The following is a 19,581-nucleotide window of genomic DNA, read 5'->3' on the forward strand; positions in this document are numbered from 1 at the left end:
ACGGGAACTTCTGCAAGAAGAATGGGTCTTTTGTGTTGACAAAATGTGGTTGCAAAAGAGCAGAGGAGAAAAAACAGCTGGTCCTCATTATTCATGTGTATTGTTTCATTGAGGTAGTGTGGCTCATTGCAGGAATGGCTTTTGATACTCTTGATCTTTCCAAGAGCAGGAGAAGTGAGGGCACAGAGCCAGAGGAATATATTTCTGGGTTAGGGTTAGGGTTTGTGGAGGAAAATGTGCCACATTGCCAAAGACCCTGGCAATCTCCTCTGCTCTTGCATCATTTGCTGTGGGTATAAAGCGCCGGCTCCTGTGCGCATGTTCCACTCGCTTTTTGTGTCGTCGCTCCCTCTCCATTGGCTCCCCCTCAGCCTTAACGCCGGGCCAGCCCTCACACAGCACAGTGCGTGCGCCCGACGTGTGTGTGTGTGCATCTATCCCACGCTGCCGAGAGCCGGACTCAGCCTCCTCACGCTGCTCCGCGGAGGAAAAAGATGGAGAAAAAGAGCGAGATCAACGGGCACGCCATGCCCAGCTCGGCCTCCACCGACCGGATCCTGGAGAAAAGCGCGCAGAAGAGCTGCAGGGAGAAGCTGCTGGAGTTCCTGAGGAAGAACCTCCTGGTGATCATGACGGTGTCCGGGGTGCTGGTGGGCGTCGGGCTCGGGATGATGGTCCGCAACATGGACCTGACCAAGGCGCAGATGACCTACTTCGCCTTCCCCGGAGAGATGCTCCTCCGCATGCTGAAGATGATCATCCTGCCGCTGGTCGTCTGCAGCCTCGTGTCCGGCGCCGCCAGCCTGGACACCCGCTCCCTGGGTAAGCTGGGGGGCATCGCCGTCACCTACTTTCTGGTGACCACGCTGATCGCTTCGTGCATCGGGGTGGCCCTCGCCTTCATCATCAAACCCGGCGTGGGCGCAGGAGGTCTGAACACCAACAGCCTGAGACTGGAGAGCGTCAGCAACAACAAGGAGACCGCGGACTCGTTTTTGGATCTGGCCAGGTACCGAAGCGCCACTTTCATCATTTATTTCTTTTTAAATATTAAAACACTCACATACATACAGGCCAGCTCTGGATAATATGAAGCAGGTTGTTGTGATATCGCAGCAGTTCTGAGGGGAGTTGTGGCACAGCGTGCCTCAGGCGCACTGGGAACACTGGGTAGTTACACACACAAAGCATGGAGCGCTGCACACACACACACACGCACGCGCTCCTGAAGACGCTCACTGATGCATGCACGCAGTGGCACACGTTGATTTGAATGCCTAGGTCATAGACTGACTTCATGAGACTATAGAGAAGAAAATGGTTATAAAATAAATAAACAAGATTAAGCTCAAATAAATGCACTGTATAGTGCACCAGTGTGTATAGAGGTTTATACTATGTAGATTGCAGGTCTCCTTCAACCATGAGTGTGTTGTCTAACTTCTTAAACCTGCCTTGATTTGCACTTCAAATTGAGACACACACACACACACACACACACCTGTAGGTAGTTATATTGTTGCCTCCAGCATCCTTTCTGAAGCTGAACTGCTTGAGTTTAACAAAGACAAAGCAGCAACTGGAGTCCTCTCCTCCACATGCAGCTCGCTCAGTGGTGGGAAAGTAACTAAGTAACAGTAATGAGATACTTGTACTCAGCTTGAGTGCTTCTATATTTAGTTTGTCACACGTGAGTTTGCATGTATTCCAACACATGATGACCTTACTGAATAAAATTCACTGTTACAGATTAAAGTATATAAAGTATCTCATTAGCTCCACCTTTAGAAGCTACAGCATTAATATGCTGCATAGTCATTCTTACATTAATAGTAAGCTCTGGGCGATGTGCCATGTTTTAGGTCTGTTTCGCGATTATTGATATTGGCCAAAAAGTCACTCTGGAGTAATATGATCTAATATTACTTTGGTAAACTCAAAGCCCCCCCATACATATACAACTTCAGTAAATGTACTGTAAGTACAAGTAAAAAGTAAATTATACATATATTTAAAAATAAATTGTGTGTATATCAGCTGTTACGTCGGGATTTTTCACTCCCTAATATCAGTATCAGCATAGGCCCCAAATATCGACTATTGGTTGGGATCTCATCATAAGTGCTAGGACTGGGCAACAAAATCAAATATCTCAATATTTTTGGGCAAATACCTAAGACAGGCATTTTTGAAAAATAATCATCAGTAATGTATGTACAATAGCTAATAGGGACAAGTATTAGAACAAAGTAGAGGGACATCACTTTACTGTATTACAGCCTTTAAAACCAGGAAAAGACTAAACTTATGTAATATCACGATATAACCGATGATATGTAGTCTCTTATCATGATAATGATATAATAATGATATATTGCCCAGCTCTATAAGTAACATAAGATGTGACAAAACATTCAAACGGGCAGAGTACTTTTACTTGTGATACTTCTGTACTTCCATGTAACTCACAGCTCGTGTGCTCATAACTCAGAGGTTTTACATTGTAGTGCTACTTTCACTCAGTTGATCTAAATACTTATTCCTCCACTGAGTTCTGCAGCGTAAGGCAATGCTGAAGTGCCACTTCATTCATGCTTTTCTTCTCGCTTTGTCCTGCCGGGGGGGAGGAAAAAGGGGAATAACAAGGTACAGAGAGAACTTTTGCAGAGGCATGTCAAGATCTTGTGGGCTGATTGAGTGGGCACCATAATTATTACCGGACTCGATCACCAGTTTTAAGAGTCTTGTGTTCAAGTATTTGGCAGCGTTGCTCTCAAAGGAGCAGGGTAAGTATCTTCATAAAAGACTGTGAAACATTTGACAGGACACCTCCCTCCAACTGCAAACAAGTTCAACTTCTATGAATGATTAAAATTTTTTTTTTTTTAATGTTTGTAAAACGTTCCTCAGAGTGATTTAAAAAGATCTGTGACATCATCAAAATGTAAAGTCTGTGGGCAGAGCAAAGACTTGTGCACATATTCAGTGGGCCAAATAACCAGGAAGCAAACATGGAAGCTAGAAAACTTTTTGGGTGTCACTGCCCGGCCAGCAAAGCTCATTGGATTGAAAAGGCGCTTCTTCATACAGTGGGGTCCAAAGGTCTGAGGCCACTATATTTTGTGTTCGTTTTGGACTCCACAATCTCTTGCAAAACCTGATGACTCATGTAAACCCAGCGCAATTTGCAGTTGGCCCACAAAGCCTCTTGGGATGTCACAGAATGCTTGGCTTGTCTTCAAGTGTCTTCATAAATGTTCAGTAGGGTTGAGGTCAATTGACTGTGGTGGACAGTCCATGACAGTTGGGAATGTTTGGTCTTCTTTAGTCTTTAAGTAGTTCTTCCAAAACTACTGTTTATTCAGAGAAAGAAAGAATGTGTCTGTGAACAAGGTTGCTTTTCTATCTGAGCTAAGATTGATATATTGATCTTCTGATGGTGGTGGCCTTATCGTGCTTTGGATACAACCAATCCAGTTTCTGTAAAGTATTTTAGAGTTCCATGTGCTGCCCGATTGGAAACATTTAGTTCAGCCATGAATTGACAAAGGCCCTCTTTGCCAGAATAACAACTTGACCTTTGACACTTTGACTTACTTTATCAACCTTCAAGCTTTGTGATTATTTAAATGTGGTCCCAGACTTTTGGACCATATTGTATATCAGACTTTACAGTGTGGTAGAAGATGTCTTGTGTCCTGCAGTTGGAATAGAAAATGTTTGTTTATTCATATATTTTGGGGGTTTTAATGAGGGAGAATAATTCTATATTGTTCCAAGTATTTTAATGTTGTAATCTTAGTTTTCCTCCTGTGAAAGCCACATCAGACACACAGTAGACACATCATTTTTGAATACCTTAGTCCATGTGTGGAGGAGATCTTTAAATAAAGGTAAAAAAAAAAACCCCAGCTCCTGGCAACCTCGCCTATAAATACAAGTAGGGCTGCCGATAGTCTTACTTGTGTCCATGGCAAGATGATCTCCAACTGCCCCAACGCAGATTATTTTAAGGGTTAGGGGCCCTCTCTTGAACTGGTGCTCCCCCCTGCTGGCGGCCCTGACTATCAGCCTGCTCGTTGGCCTTCAGTGAGCCATACAGGCCGAGTCCTGATATAAAGTTCCCACAGTGTGCTGGAAAGCTGACAGCTGTTGACAGAGTTGAGTGTATTTTGAGGAAAGGGAGGAGGAGGAGGGTTTGAACCCAGCAACACAGTGTAGTACCAAACGATCACTTTCCGCTGCTGTCAGCACTTCTTACTTATCACCATAGCAGGTGGACACTCTGCTTTTATTCCCCAGTCTTACACTGTGGACTCACGTGTTTCCTGTATACAGGTGACCAGTTGCTCAAAGCCCTTCAGGATGGATTTCAGTCAGGAGAGACTCGTATTTTGTGAGAGAACATGAAGATTCATTGCGATGTGAACATAAAGACTGAGAAATCTCAGAATCTGGTTGGTTAAATGAAGAGAGACAACAGGAAGAAACACCCATGTCAGGTGAATGGAGGAAGCAAAGAGAGATAGTCTTCCTGACTACTTCCTGTGGACATTTTAAAAATCTAATAGTTTTTTCTACCTTTCATAATTCTGAGAAATGGCCAAGTCCAAATATTGTCTTTTCTCTGCGAGGGTCAAGTGGGATTAGTATGATTTCTCTGTCCACACACTCTTATAACATGGACAAACATGGCGTGTCTAGCAGGAGGGCAGCTCAAATTCAAAGTTTCATTTAACATCATACGAGGCCTCTCACTCTCCTAAACGTATCGACACGGCTTGTTTTCATGTAGAGGCCGTATCTGCTTTGGATCAGTTTATACTTAATGTACTTGAAGTGAGATTTTGAAAAACACTGTAGGGTTGATCTGATGTTTTGTTCACCCATACGTCCACCCTACCTTTTTGTACAGTAATACTTGAGGTCGGACATTTTTAGTGAGTTTCAAGGAAGTTACAAACTCTAAAATACCATTTAAAATACCTACAACAGTGGCTGTGTTTGCCACTGATGCTGCCGTTACGATGAGATTAAGACATATAGGATAACACTTAAACATGTGAAATTAACAGTGATCTTATCAGTGTCAGCCATGAGAAACTGGCAATTACTGCTTAGCGGTTAGGCGAAAATAATCAACTATATGCATCTCTAACCGAAACCACTGATGATGTCGCTCCTCTTGGGAAATTTCTACAGCCACAGCTGTAATTTGTGTGGCAATGAGAAAATGGAAGGATGCTAACCCGCTAAACTAAGATGGTGATCATAGTAAACATTGTAGACACTTAACAATATCAGAATGTTAGCATGCTGATGCTAGCATTTAGCTCCAAATACTGCCTCACAGAGCTGCTAGCATGGCTGTAGGTTCTTATCTTTGGTCTGGTCTTAGTCATGAAGAGCTACTGTCTTTGTTATTATAATATTTTGGGCCAGTGGTAGCAACACACTGCAATGATTGCAATTATTATCAAAGCTGTCACCATAATGCATTAAGTGTTTAACTAAGAATGTAAAGTGGCCCAGAGAAACCAGAAAGCCAGAAACACTTCCGACCGCATTAGCTGAATAACTTAATTCTGCAGCTGCTTTGAATTTGAAGACTCATGCGTGATGTGTGGCTGAGAAGTTTTAAGAAATCAAGTTGTTATGTAACTGGGCTTTAGAAATCAGAGAGAGGAGGCTCCGTGGGAAAAGCATGCCAGCTCTCCGGTCTGGTTTCCCAGGGTTAATCCAGATCCTCGCCTCGGTCATATGACAGGAGGAAACCATGAACTCTTCAACTTCACAAGCATTTTTAAATTGCATTTTCTTTATATATTAATATGTTCAGCAAACCCTTTATGTATATGGGTTCCATATGTTTGAAAAATGAGCCATCAATCTGTTTCCCTGGCAACGTCTTAGGGTTAGACTAATAGCTGAAACAGTCCCATAAGGTTCTAGTGCAATGGAAACGTTGCTTTCCTGAGCAAGGAGATAACGAACTAGCCAAGTCAGCTCACTGAACCAGGGTCAGTCAGTTTAAGCAACTTTTAAAAAAAACAAACATAGGTTTTACTCACCACTTTATGAGTTAACTATAATCAACCAACAAACCAACCACAGTTGTTCAACGGACACTTGGCCACTAAACTGTGCTATGGTATAGGGTGTAAAATGAATACGTAGAATAGAAATGGGACACAGTTATATTTTTGATTGTGTCTTTTTGAGGGTGCATGCAACCTGACAAGAAGACCTGCAACACTACTGAGTTTTAATTAAATTGTGCTGTGTATAATTGACACTTTCCCTTTTATAGTATATTCTCAAAAGAGGGTTTTCTGTAACCTGACCTGTGAGATGGTTTGTTACATACCTCCGTCAACCATGGGCTGACTTCAACCAATCAGACAAACAGTAGGAGAGCGCTGCCATCAGTGGAGCCTGTTTGTAAATTAAACTCTAACCAAAGTCAGCTGGGAAAAGGGCGCAAAAACATTTTTTTCCATTGAGAAAATCTTCTTTGCTCTTTTTTCAATGAAATATACTCTCCAGTTCTGACATAAGTGATGCGAGAGCAGCATCTAAGCTGACAACGAACAGTCACTTTCTCTCACTGGTCAGCACATCTAAACCACGCCTGTAGCAGCCAGTAGTTCCTCATGTGGACGCTGATTGGTTGAGCCACTTGTGTGTTCGGCCACAAGCACATTGCTCGAAGCCAAGGAGGACAGATTTGTGATATCACATGTGTTTGACTAAAATCACACATCATGTGGTCTCATGAATCCAGCTGCTTCAACAGGGGTTTTCTGAGCAAAAATATTGGTACACTGAGTCGAGTAAAACTACCTTGTCAAAGTCTTGTGAATAGAATGGCAAGTATGGGTATGTGACGAGCAGATTTAAAATGAAAACTTAGTGCCAACACTTAATTTTTATGAACGTCATGTGCAGGGAACAGTGGACTTAATGGAAGGTCCTGGGAAAAGAGCCAAAGTACAATGAGAGTGTGATGACAAACCAATCCTGAGAACGATGTATCACTGAGATCAGTTAACCACACAGTTTTAAAAGACTTGCTAGGACTAGTGCTCAGTTGTTGTTTGATTGCTTAACAAACCACAAAGTTACAGCAGTAACGTCATTTTCTGTGATTCTAACTTGTTTGCCTCTTCCCTCCTCAGGAATTTATTCCCTTCGAACTTGGTGGCTGCTGCTTTCCGTTCTGTGAGTGCCAGCACCTCCCTTCACTTCACCACACCACACGGTCTTCATTTTTCACCAGTATCACCACTTCATGTCTGTTTTTTCCTCACCACCTGTGTCTTGTGTGGATTGTTCATCAGAATTTATTTCACCAACCACGCGGATGCCACTCCACGTTCATTTGCTGGGCTATAAATTCTGGCCTTAGTGCCCAGAGCCTCACAATGCCTCTTAATGAGCAGTTGTTCGGAGACTGCTGCTTGCCCAAATGCCTCTTTTTCTTGTCCCTTACCAGCCGTTACCATGGCGAAACCATTCCATTTCAACCAGCCTAGCAACCCACCTCGCCTCGCTGCTCTTAAACCCGGCCCACTCCACTTCCTAGAATTATGAACATGTCTGTTCAGGCTAAAATAAGACCCAGGAAAGTTCAATATTTGGGATGTGGGGATACATAATGTCTGTGCACACACAAAAAGGAGAGAACACGAACGGCCACTTAGTCGCACGCACTCATATTCCAACCAATTGCCTTAAACTTGCTTGAAACCAGGCCAGTGAATTATAAACTTAGGAGAGTAAACAGAGTTTCAAAGTGCAGCCGGGTCATAGAGTTTAATATTCAATCCCACCCAGCCTATACTGTGGTAGAGCCCCTGTGGAATGGGGCCAACTGTGGATTAAACCAAGAAAGCAGAGGACAGGGGAGATTTACACAAAATGACAAGCAGCTAGATGCTTAAAAAGACATGTAGACAAATGACGTGTACGATTTAGATTGTGGCAGAGGCTCTCCCTTTAGTTTTGTGACTATAGTCACTTATTATGTCTCTGCAGGTCCAAATACATCACAGTCCCAAGAACCTATAGCCTCATTTAAAGTCCATAGATCTGCCAAGATGTTGGGGACCTTTTTCCAATGGGGCTGTTTAAAGAAATGCAGAGAGAGACATCATTGTATTAGAGCTGCTTGATTCCTTTTACAGCTGAAAGACAGTCTGAACTTCAGTGGACAGTTTCAAACTGGCCCCCAAACTCCAAGCACATACTGCATTCCTTAGAGGAGCAATGAACATATATTGTTCTTAAGTCATTTCACTTTAAAGGTTTAAGATTTTCTTAGTCAAACAGCAGTCATTTGATCAAGCCAAAAGTCCCCTAGTCCTTGCACATTCATGATGTCAATATATTTATTAAAATATATACTTTTCAGGCCACAGACAAAGCAAACCGGCTGTTAACGACAGTGCTGATAGCAAAAGCAGTAACGCAATAACTCTGACTATGGCAGAACAATCAACAACACGGTATAACAGCACACAAGTCTCGTTGTTCAAAAGACAGCAACAAATCATTTAAATCATCCAAAACAACATGGACGTATCAACACAACGTATGAAAATAACTCACTACAAACTTGCTCATCTGCCATCCTAAGTCATGTTAGAGGATGCCTCAAACACTCGGACATATTTTCAGTTAGGGTTGGGCCGATTTAAAATTTTTCTGATGGTTTGAGACTAGGCCTTAGAATAAACCAAACCAGTAATACAGGACATGGATTAGACGCTCCAAAAGGGGACATGACGAGAGTCCATAAATAAGAGTGTAGCAGCACCACAGTCCGTCAGAGCAACTGCAACATGTCGTGTTTTCATTTCTCACGACAACAGTTCAACTTAACTTGTCTTCTTCTAAAGTTTAACATCAAAATCATAAATAGGAAAAGACTTCAGCTGAGTGTAGCTGGAGATAATTTGATAGCAGCACATTTCATGTAGTAAAGTACGTGAAAGTCATAAGTTTTCAACAACACGTTCATGATAATGTTTTACAATAAAAGCCTTGTTAAGAAAATGAAGGGATTCTGTCCACTGAAATGCTTGTAGGGCTTTTAATTTGAAAAGGATACAGGAAGTGTTGACTTTGTATGAGCAGCATAATTCAGCGAATTTAAGGTTTTCACTCAGTGACAGAATTAAACAATTAGAATTTAAATAATAGTTTGACATTTTGGAGAATACCTTTCTCCACTTTCTCCGAGTTTGATTGACACCACTCTTCTGTCTGTGGGCTACATACAGAACAGGAGGTGGGCGTCAAGAAGTAGTAACACCATGTCACTTTCTCTAAAACTACAATTCTCATGTTTACATTTCAAGCTGCTGCAGGGCTTTGTGCTAAGCTGTGCTTGTTCTAACTCTTTACTCAGCACACAGACATGACATTGATATTGCAATAATTGTATCTTCCAAAATTTCAAACTAATCCTCGTAGTATCTTTACATGCATACCAATTACCTGTCGTTTTTTTTTTCTCCAGTTACATTGACAACTGACGTTGAGAAATACTGACATATATTTGCATGTTGACACTGTAAAAGCACATTTCAGCATTACAGGGCAACAAACAAACATAAATGTATGGCTGAACGAGTGTTTCCTTTATGTTGCAGCATGTCACTGACTACAAGATGGTTGCTGTTGGGAATGACACCAACGGGACCATCCTCTATCAAAAGGTAGGAGCAGGAAGCATCCCAACACACACACACACGCGCACACACACACACACGCACACACACACACACACACACACACACACACACACACACACACACACACACACACACCCCCCTATGAAAGAAAAAATGCTCTTTTCTGTGTTTACGTGAGTCAGTTATCTCTCCCAGAATGAAAACAGGAGGTCACTGTTGATCCTTGGAGAACATGTTTGCTTAGAACGGTGTGTGTGTGTTAATCACCCATGGGTGCAAACTCACTGAAGAAGCTCGATGTGAGAGACTAATGGGTGACTTGTTTTAGGGAGAATGGGTTCAAGGTTGACTAGGCAATGCTGAGTGAGAGTGAACATGGTCATGAGAGCTGTTCAAACAGGGTCATTTTACAAAGCCATTTTATTTTAGAGTGTTATTACACAGCCATTAGAAATGAAGCTGTATCCTTGTCAAAGGTTAATTGCGTTTTATTCATAGATTGAAAATGTCTCTGGGTTACATAAATTAAAAGCACTTAACTAACCTTAAACAGTAAACAGTATGCGTTCATTTAGATAATTATTTAATTTCATGACAATTAAATCTGATTTGAAATAGATCATTAGCGTGCATTTTATAACCAGTGAAGGTAGAAAAGAGAAAAGGGAGGCTTTTATTTACTCTGCTCATAAAAGAGCAAAGCCCCAGGTGAGATCTCGTATAACACACAGTTGAGTTCAGATATATAAACCACAGTTGTGTTTATTCTGTGTTGGAATATGCTGCAGGATACGGGACGGGCCTATAGAATAATATGCATGACACATATGCTGACGGCGCATTCAAAAGTTAAGGATTGACATCTGGTTTAACAGGGCTGGACTGGTGTGTGGTGTGTTTTGACATTCAGATATCGCCTGGGACAACTTATGACAACATGGTTTCTGTTTTCGGGTCAGTCAACAGTGTTGGCCAGGGGTCGGCTTGACCCAACACATATCAATTGAGCCTGCGAGGAAGATAATGTGTAAACAGTGAAAAAACAAGGCCCAGTACAAGCTCTCGCTGCAGATTTACAAATGACCTGTCACGTAGTTGATGCTGGATCATAGATGAGTTTATGATGAGTTTGTGAGAGACAGAAGACCAGAAACAGTGTAACAGATGGATGACTGTCAAACAAAAGCCTTGGACATGATAGCACAAAAGGCTAAAGTTATTGGCCTTTGTGCTAAAGGCACAAAAGTTATTCGAACAACCTGTGTTCAAATAACTTTTATGAGGGAGAGTTTTTTTAAATAGGTCAGAGTTTTCTGTATTATTTTATTAGCTGAATTTTTAACATACAGTTGACCTAATAACTTTTTAAATCCAACTACGTGTCCCCAGTGGCCATGGTTTGCCCCCAGTGACCCAGTATAAGGGAACAGTTGTTGGATCTGATCTTGGCACCTGTCCATGGTATTTGTCTGTCGTGGGTCATGGTGGACAGTCCCCCCAGTGCCAGGGGATGAAGCTGGTGGAGCTGTGGGAGAGCTCAGGACAATGGAAAGGGATTGAGCTCAGGATTTGTCCCTGTCCTTATTCGTTATCCATCACCCAGTTCAGTGAATCCTTCAGCTGCTCCAGACCTATGTGCCCACGCACGCACCCTCTGTAGCAGGAGGTGTCGTATAAACTACTGCAGTGTATCAACACTGTTGTGTGACAAGCTCCCCTCTCTGTAATGAGAGAGGTCCCAGTGTGTGACCATCGCTGAACAACTGCTGTCGAGTGAAAATGTTTCATGTCCTAAGAAAACCAGTCCTGTTTAGTTTACATTATAAGCCATTAAGCCATGCAAGTGGTGTGGATCATGGGTCAGTACATCAGTCCTGTTGCTCCATCACTCTGGTTCGGAGTGAAATATCAACAACAAACGGAAAGGTAAAACATTTCAGTGTAGACATCATTGTCCCCAGAAGAAGAAGCCCGAGGACTTAGTGATCCCTCAACATTTCTTTTAGCACCTCGGGAGATTTGAGTGAATCTCATAGATTGTCACAAAAAATGGGGTACAGACATCCATGAGACTTTGGCAGACTCCCGACTTCTATGGTGCCACCCTTCTCCAATTGCACAATGTAGCGTGACGTATATCCATTTGACAAACTACACACCCTTTTGCTCCCAGTGCCAACTGAACAGCATATGTCAATAGTTAACTTGCTGCTTTTTCATCTGTAAAATACTGTTCACAGTATATATTCTTAATAATCTACTGTTTGTTTTTGTATGTTGTGTTTATTTAGGCTAGGTCACTATGGCTCTTTTTGTCACTCTGTGTTTGGAAGAGCTGCCAAAAATGAAAGTGACTGACGAACACTGTCTTGTGAAAGCGAGCAGTAAAGCTCTGACCCCATTCCTGGATAAGGGATTTAAATCATAAATCAATGGGAAGGGTGACTGGTTCTACTATTATGCATAATGTGCTGACAGGCTTACTTCGCTCAAAAAGACCTACATGATCAAAAATGTTAAAAACACCATATTCAAAAAAGAACAATAAACTTTTAATAAGGTATACAATGTATTAGAATGAAACGTCGTAAACTGTTGTACTTGTGCACGGCTGCACGCAGTTTCCTGTTTTGTCTGTTCTTCCATTTTTTATATGAACCACTGAGATGGTTCGATGCAGCTCCTCCTCCCACAATGTCTTCACTGTGTCCAGTCTCATACAGTCTAACCCTGCTGTTTGTTTTAGGTGCCCGTTGGTACAGAAACAGATGGTATGAACATCCTGGGTCTGGTGCTGTTTGCCATGGTATTCGGCGTGGCGCTGAGGAAGCTGGGAGATGAGGGCGAGGAACTCATTCGTTTCTTCAATGCTTTCAACGAGGCCACCATGGTGCTGGTGTCTTGGATCATGTGGTGAGTGGAGCTGGATTCGCACAGGATTTTTAGGTGGTGTATTTGGACTTTTTCTTTCCCAATAAGTTCTTACCTCTTGTGTCTCACAGGTACATCCCCTTTGGCATCATGTTCCTGGTGGGCAGCAAGATTGTGGAAATGGAGGATGTGGTTCTTCTGGTCACGAGTCTGGGAAAATACATCTTTGCTTCAATCCTGGGCCACATCATCCACGGAGGCATCGTCCTGCCGCTCATCTACTTCGGCTTCACACGCAAGAACCCCTTCAGTTTCCTGTCAGGCCTCATCACGCCGTTCACAACTGCCTTCGCCACCTGCTCCAGGTATTCTGTCAAGTCACAGGGTCCCAGATGAACTCTTGACCGTACTGAAATGGGAACAAGAGTTTGCTTTAAAGTGATAAACACAACAAAATGTCAAGTGGATTTCAGTATCAGAGCATATTTTAGGAGGGGAGCAGTCGCAGTGCACAGTAAAGCAAACCCTTTTTAGCTTTAGCATTTGCTTCACTTCTGACTGACCTGACCTTTCCTCTAGCCCCACTATCTAGTGACAACTTCAGTTTGTACACGGGAGTATTTGGTAGTTTACTATGAAATTTACTGAGCGTTATTGTGCTCTGCAGAGGGCAAAGCCTTTTCTCTGCATAAGCTTTACTCTAGTGCCACACTCGGGCAAATTGTCAACGTTGCATGCAAGATAACTCATAATGTAATAAGCAGATTTCCATCAAATGTATTAAACATGTTCGGGCTGCAGTGACTTTCATGACGTTTGTGAGAAACTGGTATGGGTAGGTTTGATATGAAAAGAATAGCAAAGTACTTACAATTCCTGTATGTTTCTTCCGACACTTTTGATGATGTGCAAGGCACTGAGCAAAGACTCTCCACTGCAGTAATCATTTTATAGAGTTCAAGTTAGCGTTAGAGTGAGAGTCAATAGCATTTTATGTAACGTCCTTTTATCTTCTACCGGCTGTCCCAGGGGTGTGACCTCTCTCCCGTGTTATTTGTTTTAAACACGAGTATTGGTGTCATTACGATTGCAGACATGTGGTAAAGTTTATGGATGACACTTTGATTGTGTCTCTACTCAGTGAGGATGACTTTTGGCCAGGGCACTTGTGGTGGATGATTTTATTGACTAGAGTAAACACTCCTAGTCGGACATTAGTGTGTCCCAAACATAAGAAATGATAAGCGACTTCAGAGGGAAGCCTTCACACACCATGCTTCTTGTATAGAGCCATAGCCAGTTGATTTTGAACGTGGCTGTTGTTTGTACTCACTGGTCTCAGCAGTCATGTACACTGAGTGCACACACATGGATAGATTTAGGGGCCATCAACAGATACAACTACTGGATAAGAAAATAAAAAAAATGTCAGAGCATATGATTTATTGATGCTGCTGGGGTGTCATGACATTTTTGACAAATATAAAACAAAAAAGCTTTCAGAATAAATAACCAACCCCAGCCTTATGATTTAAGTTAATACAGTGTGGGATAGTATAACCTAAAAAAGGGCCGTACAGCCCCTTTAAGGTCATCCAGGAGTCATTTGCAGTTGATTCATTATATTTTATCGAACCGTGTTGTCTGTTCCTTCTGTTTCTTCTTCTCACCAGTTCAGCAACTCTTCCCTCTATGATAAAATGCGTCGAAGAGAACAACGGTGTGGACAAACGCATCAGCCGCTTCATTCTTCCCATCGGCGCCACCGTTAACATGGACGGGGCGGCCATATTCCAGTGCATCGCCGCTGTCTTCATTGCTCAGCTCAACAACACTGAGCTAAACGCCGGACAGATCTTCACCATCCTGTGAGTTCGCGGGGTGATGTCAACGTTTGCTTCTTGTTGCTCAGCATAGTGATGAACGGATTACATCACACTAGAATCCTCCATCCGTAGATTTGCTCTCACATTTACCAGCAGAGTAAAGAAGTCAACTTTATTTTTTCTTCTGTGACAAATGGTATTATGTCATTCATTTGAGAATTTCATTATTGTTTCTAGGGTGACAGCCACAGCCTCAAGCGTTGGTGCAGCGGGTATTCCAGCCGGTGGCATCATAACCATCGCCATCATCCTGGAGGCCATCGGTCTGCCGACCAACGACCTGTCCCTCATGCTGGCTGTTGACTGGATTGTGTGAGTAACGCCCCTGAACCCACGGGCACTCCTGTCAGGTCCCTCCTGAGGAACATTGTAGAACAAATGTTAAGTTTAGTGTGAATTTTACTTTTATTAGTGAAATGCTTTGTAAAACATTCATCAAGCAATTGTTTAGAAAAACTGATATTTGAAACACTTTTTAAATGGCTAATAAATACTGTGTAGTTCATATATAACATTATTTCGATGGAGATTATGAAGTTTATAAACTGCTGTTTATAAACCATTACAACTGCTTAATAAGTGGTTTATAAAGCATTCCATAGTCTCTTAACAGTGAAATAACTATTACCTGAGTATTAATTAACTTTAAATTTCGCTTTTATCAATGATGGTTATTATAAAGTGTTACCAGTATTCTTTATGAGAAAATACTGTATATGTAATTTAAAATAAGAGACTAGTAATATGAATCAGTAAGTAATGAGGTAAACTAGTGGAAGCATGAAGACAGATGATCTGTGGTCGCGGTTGTTAACTCTTTGTTTTCTCAAAGCAGTTTGACCTAAACTTACTGTCTTTGCGTACAGGGATCGCACCACCACGGTGGTGAACGTTGAAGGCGATGCTCTGGGTGCTGGAATCCTCCACCACATCAACCAGCAGGAGATGAAAAAGCAGCAGGAGCAGCAGCAGCAAGAGGGCGAGCTGGCCGAAGTCCGGGTGGAGGCTGTGGCCAACGCCCAGGCGGAGGAGGAGACCTCGCCGCTCGTCACGCACCAAACCAAAGCCTTAGGGGCCACGCCAGAAGCCATTGAGTCTGTCCTGTGAACTCACCAAGACTTTTTTTCTTGCCCCCTGACCTTTTGACACCTCTGACGTTGCTGCTGATACACCATTCTGACTCAGTGTCCGTTCAAAAAACAAGGTCACTCATGGTTTCACTTGTGAGGAAAGTGCCATCATAACAGTCTATCTAGAGCGTTGACTGTCTCCCATGCAACTAGTGTTTACGAAATTCAGCCTCTTGGGCTTCGGATATGATGAATTTGAGAATTATACATTTTGAAAACATTTTCCTCAGTCTAGCTAAAAGGTTTTTTGGCTTCACTTGTGGCAAATTATTTTATATTTTGAGTAATTCTGATAAAAGCATTTTGCAAAAAAAACAGGGATGGAAACACACATTGTGTAACATGTTCCTAAAACATTCCCATAAATGTTGTAATCTGCTGTCTCAAGCACTGTGTGAGATGCTCAGAGCCATAACGGTTTGTACATTTGAACATCATCAAGTGCATTTCTTTGTCTTCGTCCACAGACAGCAAATACAATGACCAACATTCATAATAGAATACTAACAACTTACCAAATGCTGACAAGTCTGAATCTAAAAAAAAAACAAGGTTGACACTGTCTGTTGTAAGTTAATCACACGTTCAGAATGCCTGTTTAATCACATTTGCTCAGCTGGTCGAAACAAATGTATTTGCATTTTATTTGTTCAGCACATTTACTTTTAATTTTGAGCTGGATGGAAACAGAAGTTGAAGTTCAGATCCAGATCTGAAAGAGAGCTGTTTGGTCCCACATTACGATCAGACGGGCGTTTTACTAGAAGTCACCTGACTTTTGTTTGCTGACAGTCTGCAAACAACGTCAAACATTGTCAGCTGACAGTCAGCAAACAACTTTCAACTGACTTTCAACAGATTTTTGGGAAGTCTGTTTGAACTAGTGACACAGGCTAAGGGACTTTGTTTTGGACATTGGACCAGTTTGTTTGTCTGACCTGCACTGCCTTTATGGTTTCATGTGGGAAAGCCCATTGATACGTGTTATATTCCCAGACTCATTCCATTTATCTCTGAGTGCACCGAATTTTGGGGTTATCTAGACAACAATGGTTATCTAAATCTATGATGGAAAAAGAGAACTCATGAGAAAAGCCAACTGCAAACATGATGAGGTACATAATGTTTTCCCAAGCGATATCAGGATTCTCCAAGTGCGTTTTTCTTATTTTGGAACAACAGCAGTAGTTGCTTTACAAATTTGCTCCTGAAGTTTGTGTAGTATCTTCCAATAATGGCTTCCCACTGAGCACGCAGACTTCTCAGCTAGCTAGCTCTCAAAAGCTGCATTTATGCATTAATCATTTTTAAATTAGGCAAGTCAGCTACAGAAATTTGTATGTATTGTCATTTTTCTTATTTGTTACATAATACTATCTTACTGTTGTGACTTGTTCGTAAAAGCAGCAGGTAGCTTTGTTGCTACGTGCTTTTGAGGATGTCACCAAGAAGTCTAATAAAATAGCCATTTAACTTTGGGCTTTGTTTGCAAGCTAATCAGCGGGCTAAAACAATGTTAACATTCATTCATTCAAGATTAATATCATTGTCATGATACAACAAAAGCTTGTAGAATGAAATTTCCGGCACTTTAACATGCAGCTATCAGTTAGTTAATGTTAACTAGTGCTATTATTTCTTGGCTAACATGTGCTTAACTGACGTACGCTCAAGTTGGCTAGCAAATGTAACAAACTAAATAGTTTTAAAGATTTATTTATGATGTTGAGATCAGCTCCCAGTCAAAACACAGAACAGAAATGAACTCCATATGTCAAGTCCTGACGAGATAACAAACTAGAAGCTACGCAGCCCCAATATAGCCCACTATTGTTGCCCAAAAAGTGGAGTCCTCTAGTTTGAAGGCATCTTGACGAGTTTATGGGACACAATTTGTGGATAATTGAGCGTTCGTTTGGAAGTACTGTAAACACACGTGTTTTAACATCATAAAAAACACTCCAGTCTCAAATTTATCAGCCTAATTATTGGTTGTGAGTGAGGTCCAAAATTTGAGATTATGAGAAATTCCAGCAAATCAAGAAATTCACTTTTATTTACTAATAAAACACAAATATTGGACCAAAATGCGCAATGAGTTCACATCATACTGTAAGTCATTATTTTGTAAATCCTTCCTTTTTTTAAGTCTCTTTAGTTCTGATGCTTTCATCATTATATTAATCTTCATGGGAGGTTTTATGATGTTTGTCAATTTTTTCCGTCAAGACCTGAGGTGATGATTCAGCACATCTTGAGCTACTTTATGTCACCATCTCTGACTTTTCACCAAAACCTCTACCTCCGTTATTGGCAAAAATGTAACGTCAGATATAAGCTCAGTGTTGGCTGATTCACACCATATTTTGATTTAGTCTGTGTGATAAATTATTTCAAAAGGAATGTCATGGCCCATTTCGTGGGATTTTTAGAGATATATAGCCTTAAAAGGCCCAGTGCTTTTCCTTGATCTCTGAATTTCTTTTTTAAAGAGTTGCCCCATGTCATAGTTGATGTCCATGAAGAAACGTGCCAAATTTCTGATGGTTTTGCATTGAGTTTGGACTAAGGAAGGACTCTTCTGACAGGATGAGCCTGTGCTTTTTTGTCTGTGTGAGACACTCTGGGTCTTCTGCTGGCTTTTTTAAAAAAAAAAAAAAAAGATAACTGTAGTAATATTTATTTGATCTTTTATTTAACTTTCATAGGGAATAATGGTGATGAGACTGCTCCAGTGATGAGTCTTGTGATGTGTATTATAAAATAAAGACCACTTAGAGATGAAGGAACGTCATGTATGTGAACTTAATGCATGCTGCTGTCACCTGTTGTCTGACATGCTCATTTATGATGTGGTGGTGCTGCTTTAGTTTTGGGTCACGGTGCGAATGTTGAAACTGTCTGCTTTAAACAGAAGGTAAAATGGTATGTTGGACAATTTTCTTAACATTTGAGATTTAATAGATGACTTTTCTAAGCTAACAACTGCTCTGTTAACCTAAAGATGCGTTTTATGACTAGATTTTGTTCAGTATATCTGGTGCAATCACATGTAATTACATGCCATGTGGTACAGTTTCTATATATATTTGATATTAATTTATTTGTAATTGTTTTAACTTTTTGTATCATTTGTATTTCCTCATTTTAACGCTTTTTCTCGGTGTCGGTTTTTTATTGCTATTGATAAGATTTTTAATGAATTCTTCTGCCACTCGTTGCTGAAAACCTGTTGTTAGAAATCTACTTTAATTTTTGTTTTTTTGTTTTGTAATTGTCGCTAACTTGCCTGTGCCATATCTATGTCTAACACTGTACAGCTGTGTCTTTGTTGTTGGTCCTGCTGTCTGTCAACATTAAAGGTGATACCGTAAACTTTTCATGCAACCCAAACTCAAAGCCTGCTGTTTTTTCCATGCTTTATTGTAAGTTCATATTGTTATTATCCAGTGTATGACACAGGAGGTGTTCGTCAACACAAGCTTATTGTCTGACTGCCTGCAGCGGCATGGAAAAGAAGCAGCTTCATGTATACTCATTAAACCTGAAATATGCTTAAAAAATATATAGAAATTGGAAGTTAGAACTTGTACTGAGTAGCCATTCTCTGTTAGACAGGACCATTTATTACATTTGATATGCATAGAATATAATGAAGGCATTTATTGTGTCAGTCATTATTATTCACAAAGCTATAAACATCCAACATCCAAGGCTATAAGTGTGATTTATTGGTTATAAATACAGCAATAAATAAATAACCAGTGTTGTAAAAGTCATACTTGAGTAAAAGTAAAGCTATTTTGTTAAAATATTATTTTGGTCAAAGAGAAAATCACACACATGAATAGTTCTTAGAAAAGTCTTAAATTATCTGATACGTACTTAAGTTCAGATATATTTACATGTATATAAATGCATGTCGGACAATTGAATAGATATTCAGCAGTTTTTGGATTATCTGAAGTACAGTAAGTATGTAGCAGTACTAGCAGT

General features: G+C 41.0%; 1 protein-coding gene across 1 annotated transcript; it reads left to right on the forward strand.

The window, feature by feature from the left end:
- Positions 1–336: 336 nt before the first annotated feature.
- slc1a4 (solute carrier family 1 member 4) lies at positions 337–18,978 on the forward strand. The gene is made up of 8 exons (XM_030442166.1): positions 337–1,009; positions 7,179–7,221; positions 9,657–9,722; positions 12,445–12,611; positions 12,701–12,934; positions 14,243–14,437; positions 14,633–14,767; positions 15,322–18,978. The coding sequence occupies exons 1-8, from the start codon at positions 495–497 to the stop codon at positions 15,560–15,562; spliced, it is 1,596 nt and encodes a 531-aa protein (XP_030298026.1). The 5' UTR covers positions 337–494; the 3' UTR covers positions 15,563–18,978.
- The last annotated feature ends 603 nt before the right edge of the window (positions 18,979–19,581 follow it).

Source organism: Sparus aurata, chromosome 15 (assembly GCF_900880675.1).
Source record: "Sparus aurata chromosome 15, fSpaAur1.1, whole genome shotgun sequence".
In the NCBI taxonomy this organism is placed as follows: domain Eukaryota; kingdom Metazoa; phylum Chordata; class Actinopteri; order Spariformes; family Sparidae; genus Sparus; species Sparus aurata.

Coding starts and splice junctions, on each gene's coding strand:
- slc1a4 (XM_030442166.1), top strand. CDS start 495: ATGGAGAAAAAGAGCGAGATCAACGGGCACGCCATGCCCAGCTCGGCC. Junction 7,222..9,656: donor TGGCTGCTGCTTTCCGTTCT/GTGAGTGCCAGC, acceptor TTTATGTTGCAG/CATGTCACTGACTACAAGAT. Junction 12,935..14,242: donor GCCTTCGCCACCTGCTCCAG/GTATTCTGTCAA, acceptor TCTTCTCACCAG/TTCAGCAACTCTTCCCTCTA.